At 44.4% G+C, this 18,482-nt stretch overlaps 1 protein-coding gene across 1 annotated transcript in view; it reads left to right on the forward strand.

Moving 5' to 3' along the window:
• LOC309522761 (scaffold attachment factor B1-like) overlaps window positions 1-18,482 on the forward strand; it is a 40,694-nt gene that overhangs the window by 12,148 nt on the left and 10,064 nt on the right. The window contains exons 9-14 of the mRNA XM_082206306.1: window positions 3,590-3,690; window positions 4,865-5,014; window positions 5,119-5,198; window positions 6,460-6,590; window positions 6,722-6,813; window positions 9,026-9,129. Coding sequence (XP_082062432.1) covers window positions 3,590-3,690; window positions 4,865-5,014; window positions 5,119-5,198; window positions 6,460-6,590; window positions 6,722-6,813; window positions 9,026-9,129 — 658 coding nt within the window. The remainder of the gene's footprint in view (window positions 1-3,589; window positions 3,691-4,864; window positions 5,015-5,118; window positions 5,199-6,459; window positions 6,591-6,721; window positions 6,814-9,025; window positions 9,130-18,482) is intronic.

The following is an 18,482-nucleotide window of genomic DNA, read 5'->3' on the forward strand; positions in this document are numbered from 1 at the left end:
TAGATTCCCACCTTGGGTTTTGGGTCCAATTCTGGGAACCCCTTACATAGAATATTGGGAAGCTGGAATGTGTGCAGAGGAGGATTATCAGAATGATCAAGGGTCTGGAAACCAAGCCTTATGAGGAACAGTTGAAGGAGTTGGATATGTTTAGCCTGGAAAAAAGATAAGAGAGTTGCTAGAAAAGCCATCTTCAGATATCTGAAGGGCTGTCACTCGGAAGATGGAGCAAGCTTGTTTTCTGCTCCGGAAAACTGGGACCAGTGGATTCATATGAAAGAAAAAGATTCTGGCTAAACATTGGGGAGACCTTTCTAACATTAATAGCTGCATGACAGTGGAACAGAACTCCCCTTTACTGGATGTTTTCAAGCAGAGATTGGATGGCCATCTGACGGGGATTCTTTAGCTGTGATTCCTGCATTGGACTTGGGAAGGGACACAAAGGATAATCCAATGCTACAAAAATTCTGTGATTCTACTCCTGAGGATGACTGCAACAGCAACGAAAGATGGCACAAGCTTCTTCCAGTCACCCAGTACCAGATGAAAATTGTTTATTTTCAGCTGTCAAAGGCCATCATGAAACTGAAATGCAACCTTGGGACCAGATGCATCGTGCCCTAGCTACTGTTGCACTCTGAAATATCTAATTTACCTGGCTGCCTTCCCGTAATACTAATATGACTAGAAGGAGCCTTTCCCAGAGCCCCTGGCCATAACTCAGAGTTTAGGTGCTGTTTTCCATGTCTTGAAAGAGGAAGGTTAAGGGCCAAAGCTCAGTGACAGAGCACCTCCTTTGAATGCAGAAAGCCCCAACTCAATTCATGACATCTCCAGTTGGGGCTGGGATAAACTCCTGGTCTGGAGCCCTGGAAGGCTGTTGCCAGTCAGTGTAGGCAACCCTGAGCTAATTGGACCAACTTCCTATGCCAGGCCTTGCTAAAAAGGAGCTGTGTCCACCCAGTGTGGCTGAGGTATATGGCGGCGTGTATCACCTGTGGAGAAGCTGGCCCCCAAAAAGGCATCAGGTGGAAGCATGGGATCCCCTGGGGAATTTTCAGATCCTGTCAGTTGTTTTCTCTTGCCTCTCTAGATGTTTTCTCTTGAGAGTAGTTGTGCTGTGCCTTATGTTACAGGATTTCTCATTAACTTGGGAAAACGATTAACTCTTTTTTTAACTCACTGTATTTTAACTCACTTTTTAAAAAACTCACTGTATGTAAAAGAAGGGACGCGGGTGGCGCTGTGGGTAAAACCTGAGCGCCTAGAGCTTGCCAATCGCATGGTCGGCGGTTCAGATCCCCGCGGCAGGGTGAGCTCCCGTCTTTCGGTCCCAGCTCCTGCCCACCTAGCAGTTCGAAAGCACCCCTAAGTGCAAGTGAATAAATAGGTACCGCTTTATAGCGGGAAGGTAAACGGCGTTTCCGTGCGCTGCGCTGGTGCTGGCTCGCCAGAGCAGCTTCGTCACGCTGGCCACGTGACCCGGAAGTGTCTCTGGACAGCGCTGGCCCCCGGCCTCTTAAGTGAGATGGGCGCACAACCCTAGAGTCGGACACGACTGGCCCGTACGGGCAGGGGTACCTTTATGTTAAAGATGATGATAATAGTAATAATAGATTGCCCTTAGAAGAAGCCACCTCAGAATAGGCCCTGTTGAATATTTTCCAAGACAATAATGCTCACACGCTATCAAAGAGCTTATAACCCACCTACTCTCAGCAGCTAGGAGCATCATAGCCAGACACTGGAGAGACCTGCCAGGAGTGAACATGGACCACTGGTACCAAATCACATGGGAAACAGCCTTACTAGGAAAGCTAACCAACATATTGAAACTAACATGGGGACAGATAAAAGAGGATGCCTTCGACCCAGTGTGGGTCCCCTTTATTGTGCACACAGCCCCACAACAAGACCACACCGAAAACATACGATAGCTTGATCTAACAACCCCTTCCCTTTCAGCTGCAGTCAACCCCAGCCTCCCCCTCCCGACCTCTCTCACTGCCAGTGAAAACTATTGAATGGAAAGAGAATCTACCCAAGTGATGCTGACACAAAAAGCTTACACATGTTGGGATACTGCCAGGGAGATATAGTCCATCATGGCCCCAAGCCGGCTGCCGGACGATCCATCGATCTCTCCTGTAGTCACGCAGCTTCTAGCGACATGAGTTTCCTGGAAATACCTTGCCACATTCCAGGGCTCATGCACACTCTTTATCAGCAGATAATGCACACAGCAGAAGATGCACAGCAGGAAAGCATATTTACAGACTTTATTTAGCGTTGATCAGAACAAAGAAAAACATGACCGTTCTGAGTCAGTGTCTCCGACCGACTGAGAAACGAAAGCAATAGCAAAACATAAACATCCTGTGAACAGGAAATACGCAGGCTGTGACACAAACATCCTGCTCCCTTTTAAGGTGGAACGGAAATATCCTAACAACACATACACTAAGTAAAAGAATGCAAGTTTACCACCACACGTCCCACTACTCTCTCCCCACCTTTCTTCTCTCCCGACCTTATACTGTACAGTGGTACCTCGGGTTAAAAACTTAATTCGTTCCGGAGGTCCATTCTTAACCTGAAATGGTTCTTAACCTGAAGCACCACTTTAGCTAATGGGGCCTCCTGCTGCTGCCGCGCCGCCGGAGCAGGATTTCTGTTCTCATCCTGAAGCAAAGTTCTTAACCCAAGGTACTATTTCTGGGTTAGCGGAGTCTGTAACCTGAAGTGTATGTAACCCGAGGTACCACTGCATACAACATTAACACCTTGCATCAAATGTAGAGAAAACTCTGAAATGGAGACAAAGCATGTACACAAGAAAATCCTTTAATGAAAACTCTTAGAAAGAAAGAAAAGTTTCAAGTCTGGGAACGAAGTACAAAATGACTTTTGGCCACATCAGTCAAGCCACTTCTTCCTCGTGGAAGTAACAACGTAGGTATGACTCCCCTCATGGGGAAGAGCCTGATTTGGGTGGTGTGTGTGTGTGTGTGTGTGTGAGAGAGAGAGAGATCCAGAGACTCCCAAGTTTTTGAAATTCTGCTCTAGGCTTTCTCCAGAATTCCTCTTAGCAGCTCTACTCCCCCACCAGCAATTTCCCCCACTGCTATAGGCATCCAAAAAGAAACTGGAGGCTCCTGTGAGGTGGCTTGGAATCCTGCAAAAACAGTGAGCCCCAGCAATAACAAAATGATAAACTGGACATGTGGAATGGGCCTAGTGGTACTTCCCACCAAACAAAGAGTTTTCACGTTGCCGCGAATGAATGTTGACGTACAACAGCTTGAGTGTCGGCAATCCCAGGCACATTTTGTTAATGTCCAGAAACCCATGGTCAGCCCTCACTAGCGAGTATAAAGGAGACTGTCAAGTGTTGGCAGTAAGTATCTGATAAGCGGGGATGTACACCGGTGAAGGCGGTTCTTCTGGGATTACTACCAAATTTTTGGATGTTGGGGTCTTAACGTGCCTTTCCTCCAGGTTAGATTTCCTAGGGCTGCATTTCCCCTTCCAGCTGGGCTGGCTTGTCACGCTAAATATGCTATAAACACTTTCTGTTTCCACGTAGGCCGCAGTGCTACCACAACTGGTCGGAACTTCTGGGTGAGCGGTCTCGCTTCCACCACCCGAGCAACGGACTTGAAGAACCTCTTTAGCAAATATGGGAAAGTAAGGCAGCATTGATTATTGTTGAAGCCTTGTGATGGAGAGACAAGTTGAGGGCCTGTAATGAAATGGTGCAGAGTATCATTAACCCTTAACGAGAGTGACCTTGTTCAGGGTTCCTGCCAGGCAGAGGGCCTTCTCGGTAGTGGCGCCCTCCCTGTGGAACGCCCTCCCACCAGATGCCAAAGAGAACAATACCTACCAGACTTTTAGAAGACATCTGAAGGCAGCCCTGTTTAGGGAAGCTTTTAATGTTTGCTGTATTACAGTATTTTAATATTTTTTGGAAGCCGCCCAGAGTGGCTGTGGAAGCCCAGCCAGATCGGTGGGGTATAAATAATATATTATTATTATTATACATCCGTCTTCCATTTTCCTATTTTTGTTTTCTGGAATTTGGAGTTTCTGGCTACTTTTAAAAGATTTTTTTTAAAAAATTTGAATTTGTTATGAAAATGTAAAGGAAACGGCAGTAATATAGAGGACATTTCATGAAGCATAGCAATATGAACAGACCCGGCAATGAATATAAATTTTATTAGATGATTCCAACAGTACAGTTTTTGTCCGAAGGTGGTTAGCCAGGTGGCCAGTGTGTGGCCTGTAATTCTTTTCTCCATCATAAGCAAACTTAACGAAGGTGTACCATGTGTCCCAAAAATTGTCTAGTCCAGATCCCTTTCCCAGAGGTTTTAGGTTTTTTGTGCTAGCTCTTCGTTCAGCACTATAGGGGATTCTGGCTACTTAGCACGAAGTCCTCATGGGGTTGGGTTTTTTTGGGGGGTGTCCCTCTTTGACTTTTCTTTTTAAAATATGTGTTTGCTTCGGCCAACTCCAGATCGTGCTGATATCTGTGTTTCTCCAAGCCCCACTGAGCTCCATTCTGTTCAGCACTCCCCACTTTCATTTACTATTACAATGAAGGCTGTAGAAAATTGCTACTTGCAAGTGAACCAAGTTATGCCTGCGAGTTATGCTACTGCATACGACAGAACAGAATAAGTCACACTGTCCTATTACAGGCTGCTTGCTGTTGAGTCTTTGGCAACCCCCCACTTTTCCTTTTGTGTATGTACCAAGTAACCCAACTGGCTTTTCTTTCTCCTAAGCGAACTGGTCACTTGACACCAAGCTGTGGCTAAGTCAATTTTAAATATATGTCCTTCCTTTCTTCAAGGTGGTTGGAGCAAAAGTGGTGACTAACGCTCGGAGTCCAGGAGCGCGGTGTTACGGTTTTGTGACAATGTCCACAGCTGAAGAAGTGACAAAATGCATTGCCAATTGCCACAAAACAGAATTACATGGGAAAATAATATCTGTTGAAAGAGTAAGTGCTGCTTCTCTCTCTCCCTTCACGCTTAAAACAAAAATAACCTAAGGGAAGTTTTCCAAAATATTACTTCTTTTTCTAACAAATAAACGTAATTTCAGGCAAAAAATGAACCTGCTACAAAGAAGCTATTGGAGAAAAAGGATAGTGAGGTGAAGAATGAAGCTTCAGCCAGTGATAGGTAATATGCTTTAGACTTGTTTTTCTTTCATTTTAAAAACATGTTTTCAGTAACAGTGTAAACTTTTTTCCCTAAGTACTTTTTCTGTTTGAAGGAATAGTTGCATTCTTAACTTAGAAGCACACACAACTTCCTGAGTGAGGATGCAGTACTGGAAAACCTGCCTGAAAGTTCAGGTGCTGTAGCTACATACCTGGTGTGAAAGGACTGCATTTACAGTCCTCCCAAGACGTGTGCCATTCGGAATGCACATCAGACTCCTTTCCTCCAAAAATCTACCGCGTTGGGAAGAAGAGAGACAGCTTGGCACTCTCTGTCCATCAAGAGAGAGCATTCATACATAAAATATTTCTTCCTATATTCTGAATTTTTGCCTTTCCAGAAGAAACTTAATACATGGGTGTATTTTATTGATGTAATATATATTGCCATTTCAAGGATCTATAGACTTAGCCTGAGGTTTCTTTGGGAAACTGGATAAGATAGGCGTGCGGCCTCTATGTATATATTTCTCTCTCTCTCTCTCTCTCTCTCTCTCTCTCTCTCTCACACACACACACACACACACACACACACACACACACATGGCCCAAGTGTAGCAGGCAGGCAAGACTAGCTGCTTGTCAATCAACTGATTCAAGAGACCCGTTTTCACTCCATGTAATGCATGGCATTTCAAAGCCCCAACAATCAGTCAAGGCTTCAAAGCACACTTTACAGCTCTGTGCAGGCTCTGGTGAAAAGCTGATAGTTTGGGTTTGCTGGAGACATGGGACTTCATAGTCCCATGCAAGCACAGACACCCCTTTTTGGCCCAGCTCCGTCTTTGCCTATTGCACACCTGACAGCATATGAGACAGCAGGTGGGCATGGCTTGGCCAAATGGGGAGCATAATTGGGCCCACAGGCCAGAGACCTGTGGCCAGAGATTAGTCTGACTCAGACCCATGTGTCAAATTGAGCCTCATTGCTCTGTTGGGTTTCCTTCCCTCTGTCTTCTTTCTTGCAAACCTCCCTTTATCATTGTCCCCTACTGCCCCTACCCCCCAAACAGCAGACACTCCAAGGATTTGGTGTGGTTTTTCTGTCTTCAAAATTGACCGTGGAAATTGTCCTGTTTGTGGATTTTTTTTTATTGCTGATATAGTCACCCTGGGTTATTTAAAAGGTGTTCACAGGTATGCCATAGACACAACCAGGAGAGGGATTGCATTGTTTCCCTGCTTTTCCTTCCTGCGTTTTGAACTCACTGGTTTTGCAGGTCTGCCAGTGTGAAGAAGGGCGAGAAGGCTGACCCAAAAGAAGATGCTACAAAAGCAGAAGAAAAAGATGAGAAGGGGAAAGAGGAGTCAAGATCTGGATCGGTGGATCAGTCCAAGACTCCAAAATCAGGTGAATCTACTAGGCTGCTGCATTGGGGGAGGGGTAAGAGTGTAAATGGCTGGCCACTGTCAGGTTTAGAACATCAAAACCAGATTTCGTGTTGAGTATCTTAATTCCCACCCCTGTTTGTTTGTATGTAGGAAGCAAGGGTACAGAAAGGACTGTGATAATGGATAAATCCAAAGGCGAACCAGTTATCAGTGTGAAGACAACAACTAGGTCAAAAGAGAGGGTAAGTGGAACCAGAGCATTTCCCTTGATATGTGTAACTATAGAAAGGTTTAATGAAACATTCAACTTGGCTCAAAAAGTTTAAAGCTTCCGCTGATTAGAAGTACGTAGATCCTAGTAAACCTTAGACAATAGAAAGGGCAGAAGTTTAGATTGGGTTTTCTCCTTCCTTTATTAAAAAGCCACCCAATCTTGTCAGAAATTACCTTCATTTATGACTCCCTTGCTTCAGTTCTTTATATTTTTTGTCCAGTGGGAGAAAGAGGCACCCAGTTTTCAGTTGCCTCCCGCAACTACCTTGCAGAACCTTGCAACACAGGTTCAAAGAATTACGATAGTATCTTAAGTTCTACTCAGAATAGACTCATTGGATCAATGCACTGAAGCTAGTTGTGTCTGTTAATTTCTGCTCTGTGATTTACGCGTATATCATTATTATTTATTAAATTTATATGCTGCCCTATATCCGTAGATCTCAGGGTGGTTCGCAACATAAAATTACAATATAAAAAACAAGCTATCATTAGCTTACCAGCGCTGCCTAAAATTGCAGCATGTTGTACCAGGGCTGCCTCTACCTCTGCGGCCTTTTCTACTAATGCTCCCTTAGCTGAGCTTGCAGGGCTGCAATGCAATCTTCACCAGACATGGTTTCCAGGTACTATAAAGATGGAGGTGGTTCTTCGCAGGAGAGTGCTGTCCCTCCCATTCGATAGAGAATAGAATGGGATGCATGTAACCCAAATTTAGGGCTGGGCAATATCTCCTTTTCAACAGCTTGATAAATCGGCAGCTAAGTATTGTGATATGCTGATATGTCAGTTGCTTCTTCCTCGACACCTTAGCCAAAAGGTGTGAGTACTTCCTTAAACTGCTCCGCTACAGGACAGGAAGCTGTATTATTGTGTTTTAATGTTTAATGGAGTTTTTTAATTGTTTATTTAAGTTACAGGTATTTTGTTTATAGTTGAAGAGATAGCAAGTCATATTTGGCCAGAATTTTGGGAATGTGTTCTGTATAGAAACATGAAATAATCACTTATTTTTAAAATTAAGTCCCCTTAAGTAAATTGGAACCAGATTTTGTCAATTTGAGTTGCCTTGTGCTCTAAGATCCCTTGTTGGAAGCCAATTTAGACTGTTAAGAGTATATCATTTTCTCATAGCAACTGGGCCTGCATTCATTAAGCCCACAAAGGGCACAGAACACATTTGTGAAGGTTGTGCAGTAATTCTAAAATTTTTGTGTATTGCTCAATACCCACTACCTCACGTTGAAGACTACTTTGGTGCTTATAATGTTGGGAAATGTTTTCGTAAATTAGACATTTAAGAAATTGATGATCTCACTGGCATTCTGAAATTCAGCAAGAACAAATTTGGGCCACAGCTGGTCTTCTCAAAAATGGATATAAGGAATTCAGATTGGGGAAGAGTATGTCTTTCATCTGTAAAAGCATCAAATGGCTTATTCGGTTGGGCAGTTTGCAAATTGAAGGAACATACTGGGGTTGCTGAAGTCTAGTCTTTGTCAGTTGTCTTCCTAAGAACTTTTGGAGTTTGCCATTTTTTGTGGCAACTGGATGTCATTTATTCTGGTGGTATCCTTACATGGGGAGCTAGCCAGGCATTCCGTGATTTTGGACGGTGGATGTAAGATGCTCACATTAGTAGTCATAGGACTTTTGTTTTGCGAGGATGTTCTGTCTGGTTGAAACCTACTTCCTCCTCATCTAGATATCTCATTTTAGTCCAAAAGCCCAGAGAGATCTCCCTGGGGGTGGTTTTCCTTTTAGGGGGCAATATACTGCCCTCCCCTTATGTGTTGTGCTTTCATAATTAAAGGCGAGTTTATCTCTGCCTTTACCTGGAGGTTATGTGGACACCAATCTGCTGAGTCATATTCCTGTGTAGGAATCATTTTGGAGGAAATCTGGCCCTTTTTAAGATCATCCTCCTTGGTATCATTATATGTGTCTTTCCCAGCCAGTCTGTTCCTTAATGTTTCTGGTCTTTCTAGAATTTCAGCTTGGACTGAGGACGGGAATGATCAGAATTGACTTATTAGAGTGTTTCCTTCTGTAGAGAAATTGTCCTTTCACTCGCTCACAGGGCATTCATATTGGGGTTGGGTTTTTCCCCCCCAGAGTGAAATTGCCCTAAAATCATACTTTTCTGTTAACCTTTTTGCAATTCTGGGTGTTTTCATTTAGAGTGTCAAGAGCCAGGATCGCAAATCGGAGAGTAGAGAAAAAAGCAGAGAGAGGCCTTTCAGCAAAGGCAGAGATCAGAAACGGCTGAGCGAAGAGCCACACCGGTAAGATCCTGTTTTGGCAAAACAAAATTTGCTTCTCAAACAAATTGTCTCCACCACCACCACCACCCTTCCCCTTCATCCTTCCCTTTTCCCTAAATGGTAAGCATGTGGTATATATTTCTGTACTTGGGTCAGCACCTCACAGGCTAACAGTGAACAAATAGGACGTGCGCACACCCCAGTTCAGCAGCTACTTTTGCCGGTGAACTACTATTGATGGACCTAGGGGTCAAGACCCCAAAGTACCCTGCCTGCAGAACAACCCAGCCACAATCCATCACTTTCTTTAGCCTGCTGGATTGCCAGTTGGGGCAGGCAGGCAAGCAGTGCTACTCGTGGAGACAGATTTGTTCCTAGCTGCCCAGTGCTTGCTTGAGCCTCACCCTAATGGCTGTTAACACCTAACTCCTCCTACTCCGGGTCTGAAGTAACCTGCATCTTGCTTTTAAACCTTGGCTCTGGTGGTGCCTGTGGCAGGAGCCTAGAAAGCCAGGGGCAGCATCCATAGCAGTAGATGTTTCCTTTTTTAAAAAAATATATTTATTAAAGTTTTTTTAAAATATAACAATGAAAATGAAAAATAAAAAGAAACAAAATGCAACATAAAAACAGTTAAAAAACAAATAATTTTCCATAACATATCTTCCTTACACTTATTTCCCCAGACCTCCTCATTACCTCCCTTCTTTGTATTCCACTTCAATTTGTTAGTTCAGCAAATCCTTACCATTAAGCTTTTACCCATTTGTAAACCTTTTTTTTCGTATCTCCTAAAGCATTACAGCTGGAAACCCCTTAGTTTCTATCCAACATCCTTCTAGCATTCATTAATTTTACAATATTTCTGTAAATAGTCTTTAAATTTCTTCCAGTCTTCTTTCACCATCTCTTCTCCCTGGTCTCGGATTCTGCCAGTCATTTCTGCCAATTCCATGTAGTCAATCACCTTCATCTGCCATTCTTCCAGACTGGGTAGATCTTGTGTCTTCCAATACTTTGCAATGAGTATTCTTGCTGCTGTTGTAGCATACATAAAAAAAGTTCTGTCCTTCTTTGGCACCAATTGGCCGACAATGCCCAGGAGAAAGGCCTCTGGTTTCTTCAGGAAGGTATATTTAAATACCTTTTTCAGTTCATTATATATCATTTCCCAGAAAGCCTTAATCTTTGGGCACGTCCCATAGCAGTAGATGTTTCCTCCCCACCTTCAGAGTGAGGGGTTAACTTCACATATTTGACATCGTGTCCACTCTGCCTTCAAATGTAGAACAAGGTGGTTCTGCCCTTGAGCTCTAGCCTGGACCACAACCTGTGCGTGTGTTTCCTGTCTCACTCCGGCATAGGTAAAGAAAGACTTCTCTTGATGCTGGCAGAGCCTCTTGGTTGGCACTGACAACAGAGCCATTCATACCTAGTAACAGCCTAATGATCTTCTGTTCTGCTCACGATCATCTAGCTCTGGAGAGGAAAGGAATAAGCCTTGGGAATTCTGACACTTTTCTGCCAAACCAGGGTCCTTTTTGGCCACAGGCCTGGAGGAAGGACAGCAGTGGGTCACCATGGCAGCCCTGTGACAGATTGCTCAGGGAGAGTGTTTTCTGGAACTAAGAACCAGGAACAACCAGCATCTTAGATGCAGGCTCCACTTCTCAAGATGTCTGAGGCCCTCCTGACTCTTGGGACATGAAGCTGGTTATCCAGTCCTAGAGATTCCCACAGAGTATTTCCCAGAAGATAACTGGATGCCTTGATTCCTTAAAATATCACTCATGAATCCAGGAAAAGGGAATTGATCCATGTTGGCTCGGGGAAGCCGGAATTCCAAAATGCGCAGTTCCAGCACCATTCCCTCCAGTTGTAAGGTGCAAATGACTCCAGAATTCAGCAGTGACAAGGACACGGAGTCGGAAACTACAGTACTGCAAATTGCCTTCCTGGGTGCCACGTGTATACTTGAAATCTCGTGTAATGAAGAACACTGAAAATCCTGTAGAGGTAAAGGGACCCCTGATTGTGGGTCCAGTTGTGGACGGCTCTGGGGTTGTGGCGCTCATCTCGCTTTACTGGCTGAGGGAGCCAACGTACAGGTTCCGGGTCATGTGGCCAGCAAGACTAAGACGCTTCTGGCAAACCAGAGCAGCGCATGGAAACGCTGTTTACCTTCCCGCTGGAGTGGTACCTATTTATCTACTTGCTTTCGAACTGCTAGGTTGGCAGGAGCAGGGACCAAGCAATGGGAGCTCACCCCGTCGCAGGGATTCGAACCACCGACCTTCGGATCGGCAAGCCCTAGGCTCTGTGGTTTAACCCACAGCGCCACCCGCGTCCCTTCAAAAATCTTGTAAGCGCCCTGTAAACCTCTGGAAATTCAAAAACCACCAAACTCCACCACAATTGTTCCTTCCAAACCGCCTTTCTCAAACTCCCAACTCTCCACAGGTTGCAAAGGTCAGTGTAAAAGCTCATGGGATTGGTAGCTGTTTCTCACTCTTTTCGGGCCATTTTTTGCACCTTTTCGCAATGTATTTATTTTCTAGTGCTGCATGTGCATGCAAGTCAAACACATTTAACTGGAGAGACACCTGTAGTAGGAAAAGAGCCAGGATAGGTTTCTGGCTCATAGCCTGGGCATTACTAAACATGAAGCTGCCAGGCCCACTGATGGAGCAAGACCTGAAGAAGCAGAGCCAAGATTCCTCACCAGGTGCCTTTCCTGGGCTGGAAAAGCGGTGCCTCCCTTGATAACATTGCAGGTCTGGTAGGAGAGGGAGCAATGGAATGCAGGAGAAGTGCCCATCTTTCAGGCCAAAGAATTGGCCGTTTTGAGTACTCCGAAAGGGAGTGGACTGGAGACAGAGTACAAAAGGGCTCAGCTCAGAGCAAGATACTCCCTTGGAGGCATCCTAGGTGCTGCAACAACAGACCTGCCTTGGCCGTTTGCTCCTCCACAAAGTCAAGTTATGTCCTCTTTGCTGCATGTTAATCTCTGGATCCTGGAGATAAGAAGAATGAACAGTGCAGAATTCATTAAAGGCTTGCAGAGCCACTGTCAGATAATGGACCGACCAGATGGGCAAATAGACTGGCCTGGTATAAATCAGCTTCCGGGTTCTCATCAGATCATATTCAGCCAGAGGCACCGCCAGGGTTATACTCCCATGTCTACAGCGTCTCAGGTTCATGGTTTTCAACAGCTCTTCTCCATCTACAGACCCCAATGTCTAGAACTGCGTCGAAAGGGCTTTTTCTGTCTCCAAATCCCCCTCAGCTGAGTCCAAAGTCTCCAAACCTCATGCAACAGGATCATGATTCAGTTCGATTCCAGAGCGCCCTGAGGAAGCAAGGAGGACTTCCACACACGTAATAAATCATTTCTTGGGGAGGGGGGTCTCCTTTATGTTTCTGCTGCCCACATATTCCCCAGCTGAAACTCAATTGTAATTTAAAGATTTCCCCCACCGAAAACCCTTGGAACGCCACCCCAGACCTGTTACAGCACACTTCTAATCATGTCTACTCAAAAGTACTGTTGAAATCAATCCCAGGTAAGTGAGGCTAGGATTGCAGCCTTTGAGAACTTACCCAGCAAGTGGTGGTTTTGGTGCACCTCATGCACAAGGATGTGGGGAAAGCATTTCACATCAGCCAAGCAGGAAGAAAGAAGAGGTAACTTGGCCGCTCACTGGCACAAACAATCTTTCATCCAGTTCGACATGAAGACAAAGACTTCCTTCTGGAGCTTGAAAAACCTGGTGGTTCTTCAGATTCTTATCTATACTAGTAGCTTTGTATCAATGTGACATTTTTATATGTAATTGTATTTTTGTAATACAGTGGTATCTCAGGTTAAGTACTTAATTCGTTCCGGAGGTCCGTACTTAACCTGAAACTGTTCTTAACCTGAAGCACCACTTTAGCTAATGGGGCTCCTGCCGCCAGAGCATGATTTCTGTTCTCATCCTGGAGCAAACTTCTTAACCTGAAGCACTATTTCTGGGTTAGCAGAGTCTGTAACCTGAGGTACCACTGTACTTTTAAGAGGTCTGCTGTTGCTTCAGTTCTTTGTACACCACATTTTAAATATATCAAGCGGCATAGAAATTAAATAATAAGCGATGCTGCGAAGAAGTGGCTTGAAATGTTATTTTCTCTTTCCGCCCCCTGCCCCCCAGGTGCCAACTTGAATAAAATGGGGGGGGTTAATCCCCGCCCTGCATAATTGATCACAAGACGCAGCACAGACCCACACCATTGAATGGCAATGCCCATGAACTTTGGCCTTAAATATTTTATTGAGGGGGTGGAGGGACCTTGGCCACTAGGATTTGGCTCCTATGCCCCCTGTCGATCTTTAGTTTGACAAGGGTTTGTGCTGATTTCGTGATGACAGTTCTGTTCGCAGACCCATCATTGATCACCCCATGGTTCTCTCTTTGCCTGAGGGTTTTCGCCGTCCTTCCTATCTTAAAGAGTAATCTTTATCATGTATTTGCTTATATTTATATCTTGGCTTTTCTCCGAGGAGCTCATGGCAGCAACATCCTCTGCTCCTTTTTATCCTCTGTGAGGACCATGCTGGCAAAACCTAGGTATTGAACGTGTCTCCAGGACATATACGTTGAAGGCATTTCGTGCATTAAGGCATTCTGACAGTCTGTATCCTGTCGTTCTTTAGTCGCTGCGTTTGTGAAGGCTGTAGAAGGATTTTGTTGAGTACTTGGTTTAAACTGTATACATTTTGGGTTGTGTTTTCAGCGTCTCCGTATGCTGCTTGAAAAAACTTAGTTGCATGCACCATATCCAAATGTGGTAAATAAAATTTTTAAATACAAGCCTATCCCTCAGGAGTCGAGGCCCCTTAGGTCCACCCTCAGCAGGCAGATTCAGATTCAGATTCGATTTATTACGGCCATAGGCCCATATCTAAAACAATACATCAAGATTTCCATAAACAAACAATTTAAAACAATTTCAAGTTAAAACACCCATATAAAACCAATTTTACTTCAATTAAGTAAACACTATATACAATAACCTCCCTCTGTGTCAACCGTAATTCAAATCCCTCGGGGATATGCGTCTTAGTTCTGGCACTTATTGATGGTTCTTAAGTTTGGCTAAGCTGTCAGAGTCATACAGTGATCCATTTCTCCTCTTATGAAATAAGACATTAATCAGGTATCTAGCGACTGCAAGGGATCTACTTGAGTCTTCGTCATTTAATAAGTATATTATTTGGGCTTCCTGAGGACTGTCAGCGATTCTCGATAAATATGGGGCCAGAAACTTGGACCGTGGAGCCGAATGTAATGGACAACAGAAGATTATATGGTATAACGATTCTATAGATCCACTTTTACAGTCACAGAGGAGTGAGATCTGTCCGTTGGAGAGTCTGTTACCCAACACATTTGATGGGAAAACATTGAATCTAGCCTTTATAAAGGCATACCTGTGCATCACCACAGATAAGGTAGTTAAATAAGCTGGGAGTTTCGTTGGTGGTGTTAAGCCAAGGTTTATCGGCGAACAGGTGCCACCACCTGTCGCAATATTAAATTGTAAATCGATCTCCTCTAATCTGTGAGTTATAATTCTCTTGGCAGAAATTAAATCCAATTTTAATAGTTCAGATGGAGATAGTCCTAAGGACACAAGTTTCCCATGTATTATTTTTGCCCAAGGGCTAGGGAAGTCATCTCTCCAGAGACACTGCATCAGGTGGAGATATGGGAGTTTATGCCATAATGCCAACCAGTAACAGAGGATGCATTTCCATAGTGTAGTTTCTAGAGATGTCACATTTAGTTCGAGTCGTATAGCTGTATTGCCTACACACCTGGGTAGTTTTAGCAACCTTCTTAGCAGTTGGTTTTGGATTACCTCCAACTGGGTTAGATTAACAAAGGACCCCCATATTGGGATTGCATGTGCTATTGTTGCAATCACCTTTGCCTTGAAAACTTTTAACACTGATGGAATATGGAAAGCCCCATCTGAAAAGAAAAAACGCAGTAGCGCAAAGGAAAGGGCTTTAGCTCTATTTAATACATATGCAAGATGGACCTTCCAGCCCATGTTGTGTTGGAGGAGGACACCCAAGTATTGAAATTTAAAAACTTGGTCTATGGCTTTCCCGTCTATTCTCCAATTATAGGTTTTTCGACTCTTGGTGAAAATTAGGACTTTGGACTTTGCGTGATTAATTGTAAGAAAATTTGATTTGCAGTAAGCATCAAAAATTTTTAAGGCCCTCCTAAGGCCAACTCTTGAAAAAGATAGGATCACTGCGTCGTCTGCGTAGAGTAGAAGGGGGCAACGATATTGGGCAAGACGGGGGGCGTGGATCGTCTCTTGAGAATCTATCAGAGGCGCCCTCATATCGCTTATAAATAGATTAAAAAGGGTCGGAGCAAGGATACATCCTTGACGAACACCTCTATTGATGGTTACTGGCTTTGAGAGGTCGCCTGCCGGAGTGATTCTAACCCTAGCGGCCGATCCGTCATGCAGTTTAGTTATTAGCCACAAAAGTCTTTTGTCTATTCCCCATCGTGCTAATTTCCCCCAAAGTAGTCCTCTGGGGATGCTGTCAAAAGCAGCCTTTAAATCAATAAAGGCCGCACAAAGTTGGCCTCTATTTGGGGCGGAATATTTCCAGGCAAGGTGGTATAAAACTAAGACATGATCGACCGCTGACTGATTCGATCTAAAACCAGCCTGTTCAGGCCCAATCAGGTTGTTCTCTTCGGCACACTTAGTAAGCTTAGTTAACAAGAACCGTGCATATATTTTCCCAATTATTGACAATAAGCTGATATTCCTGTAATTTCCCGGATCATCTGTCGAGCCCTTTTTATGAATTGGAATAATAATCGCATCCTTCCATATTCTTGGAACCTTCCCACTGTTGTTTATGGCATCAAAAGTAATGGCCAGGATTTTCGCCCACCAGTCTGCGTGAAGTTTTATAGCTTCCGCCGGGACTAGGTCAGGACCGGGGGCTTTTCCAGCTTTGAGCTTAGAAATGAGACCGTGGATTTCTTCCGGGTCAGTGGGTGGCCAAAGAGGGAGCTGCTCAGCAGGCAGATTGGTTTAGCGTAAGAAGTCAGTAGGGGGAAACGGCACCAACAGGATTGCTGCCCACCCAGTGCGCCTCACAACCACTTTGACCATGGGTAGGTAAACTAAGGCCCAGGAGCCAGCCCAATCGCCTTCTAAATCCGGCCCGCGGACGGTCCAGGAATCAGCGTGTTTTTACCTGAGTAGAATGTGTCCTTTTATTTAAAATGCATCTCTGGATTATTTGTGGGGCCTGCCTGGTGTTTTTACACAAGTAAAATGTGTGCTTTTATTTAAAATGCGTCTCTGGGTTATTTGTGGGGCATAGGAATTTGTTCATTTATTTTTTAAAAAAATACAGTCCGCCCCCCCCCCCCCATGAGGTCCGAGGGACAGTGGACCAGCCCCCTCCTGAAAAAGTTTGCTGACCCCTGACTTTGACCATTTGGGTGTGCTGCTGGAAGGACTCTCCATAAGACTGCTGCCTTGGCCGCACCCCTCCTTGTTTCAGGCATCACATTATCTTCCTCTTGACCCTTGAGATCCCTTCTTCAGCAGGAAGGGTCCTCCTAACAGGCTCTCTTTAATTCCACCCTGTGATGTAGACACTTTTCTTGTACACCCCTTTTCTGCCTCTTCTGCTGAGCGAATGTGAATGGAGGTGTGTGGCATGAGGTTCTCTTCTGAACAAACAGGAGAGCAAGCAGACCTACAACCACCACCACTGCCAGCCATCACAGAAGGCTGTGCTGTGAGGCTTATGCAGGCGTTCATGTGAGTGTGGAGGGGTTTTGCTATCTTTTGTTTTTGCCACATACAACACCTTTTTTTAAGGGTCACCTGGGAGTCCTTTAATTGTTAATGGTTTTGTGAGGACTTTTGTAAAGTCCTGCACCTCCTCCACATCCTGAAACAGAAGTTTCACTCCTGGTTTGGGATGTCAAAGTTTGCTGGCTCTGCTTTTTGATGGAAGCAGAGTTTAATCTTTTTACTACCTGCGCTCCCACATGCTGGAAAGAAGGAAACAGAATGGTAAGTCTCTTTACCTTTAAAGATATAGGCAGCTATTGAAGACTTGCCTCTTCTCCTTGGACTCTCAACGATTAGGCTCTTATTATAGTCAAAGCCTCTCATTTTCTGAAACTTGGGAAGCCACAATCTTGGCAGGTTTGAAAATAGATCCTTTATGTGCTCTGCCTATTTAATTACATAATCTGTGCATCAAGAAATAAGTAAATCATGTGGTCTGATGTTAAGAACTTTGTACAAACTTGGTTTGTGCAAATATTTTGTTGCTGCTTCTGCCTGAAAACGGAAGGTGGCTCAAATTACTCCTGCTGTTTGTACAATTCCACTTGTTTGGAGAGGGTGGCTTGTACAGTTAAGCTCTGGCTTAAGAAAATAGGCCTTCCCCGGACCATAAAGACTCAAACTCATGTGAGTTCTATCTCATGTGAATTGAACATAGTAGGAAATCATCTTCAGTGAGTAGGGGCTAGAGAGAATGAAAGATGTGTGGTATTACCATTTTGGAGCAGTTTGTTACAAGACACATAGGCACTCTCTCTCCCCCCCCCCCATATATATGTGGTTAAAAATAAATTGAAGTGGGTTGTTGTTCTTCCATCAAAGTAATGTAGCTGTTCAGCTGAAACCACAGCAGTACAAAACAAACAAACAGATGGAGCAGTTGAATAAGCATCCATTTAAAGGTACAGCTGTTTTGTTCCCAAAGGAAGCACAAAGCAGCTAACCGCAGAAAGAAAGCAGCTCAATCAATAAAAAAATAGCAGAATACTGTAATCAAAATATCAGAATAATGCTTTGATAACCAAACTTAACCTATATTCAGATGTAAAACAAATCAAACCCACCTTTTTGTCAAGCGCAGTAATAAATAACGACAACAGCCTTGCCTTCTGGCCTTGATGTCCCCAATGTTACCTTTGTTCCCAGGATGTTGGGAGCTTGTGTTCCACGGAGGTGATCCCATGCCACCTGTGGACTGAATATCTTTTCAAGCCTGTACTCTTAAGTTTCTGCCCCCTCCCCATGGGTGTTGTGTAAGGCAGGTGAAGCAATGATTGGACCTGTTAGAGGGACGCTCTAGACGCTGCTCTAGATAGTCCCAGTCAGCTGGCTGCTCAGTGCCAACAGGAGCGAGAGGAGCACTGGGAGTGATGCAAAATAAATAGCAGCCTTAGGCTCTTGGGTTTCCAGCTCCTCATCTTGCCAGTGTCAGCATTCCACTGCTTCCACCATTGCTAGAACCCCCTCTGCAGGCTGATGGT

Source organism: Podarcis vaucheri, assembly GCF_965113315.1.
Source record: "Podarcis vaucheri genome assembly, chromosome: 18".
Classification (NCBI taxonomy): Eukaryota; Metazoa; Chordata; class Lepidosauria; order Squamata; family Lacertidae; genus Podarcis; species Podarcis vaucheri.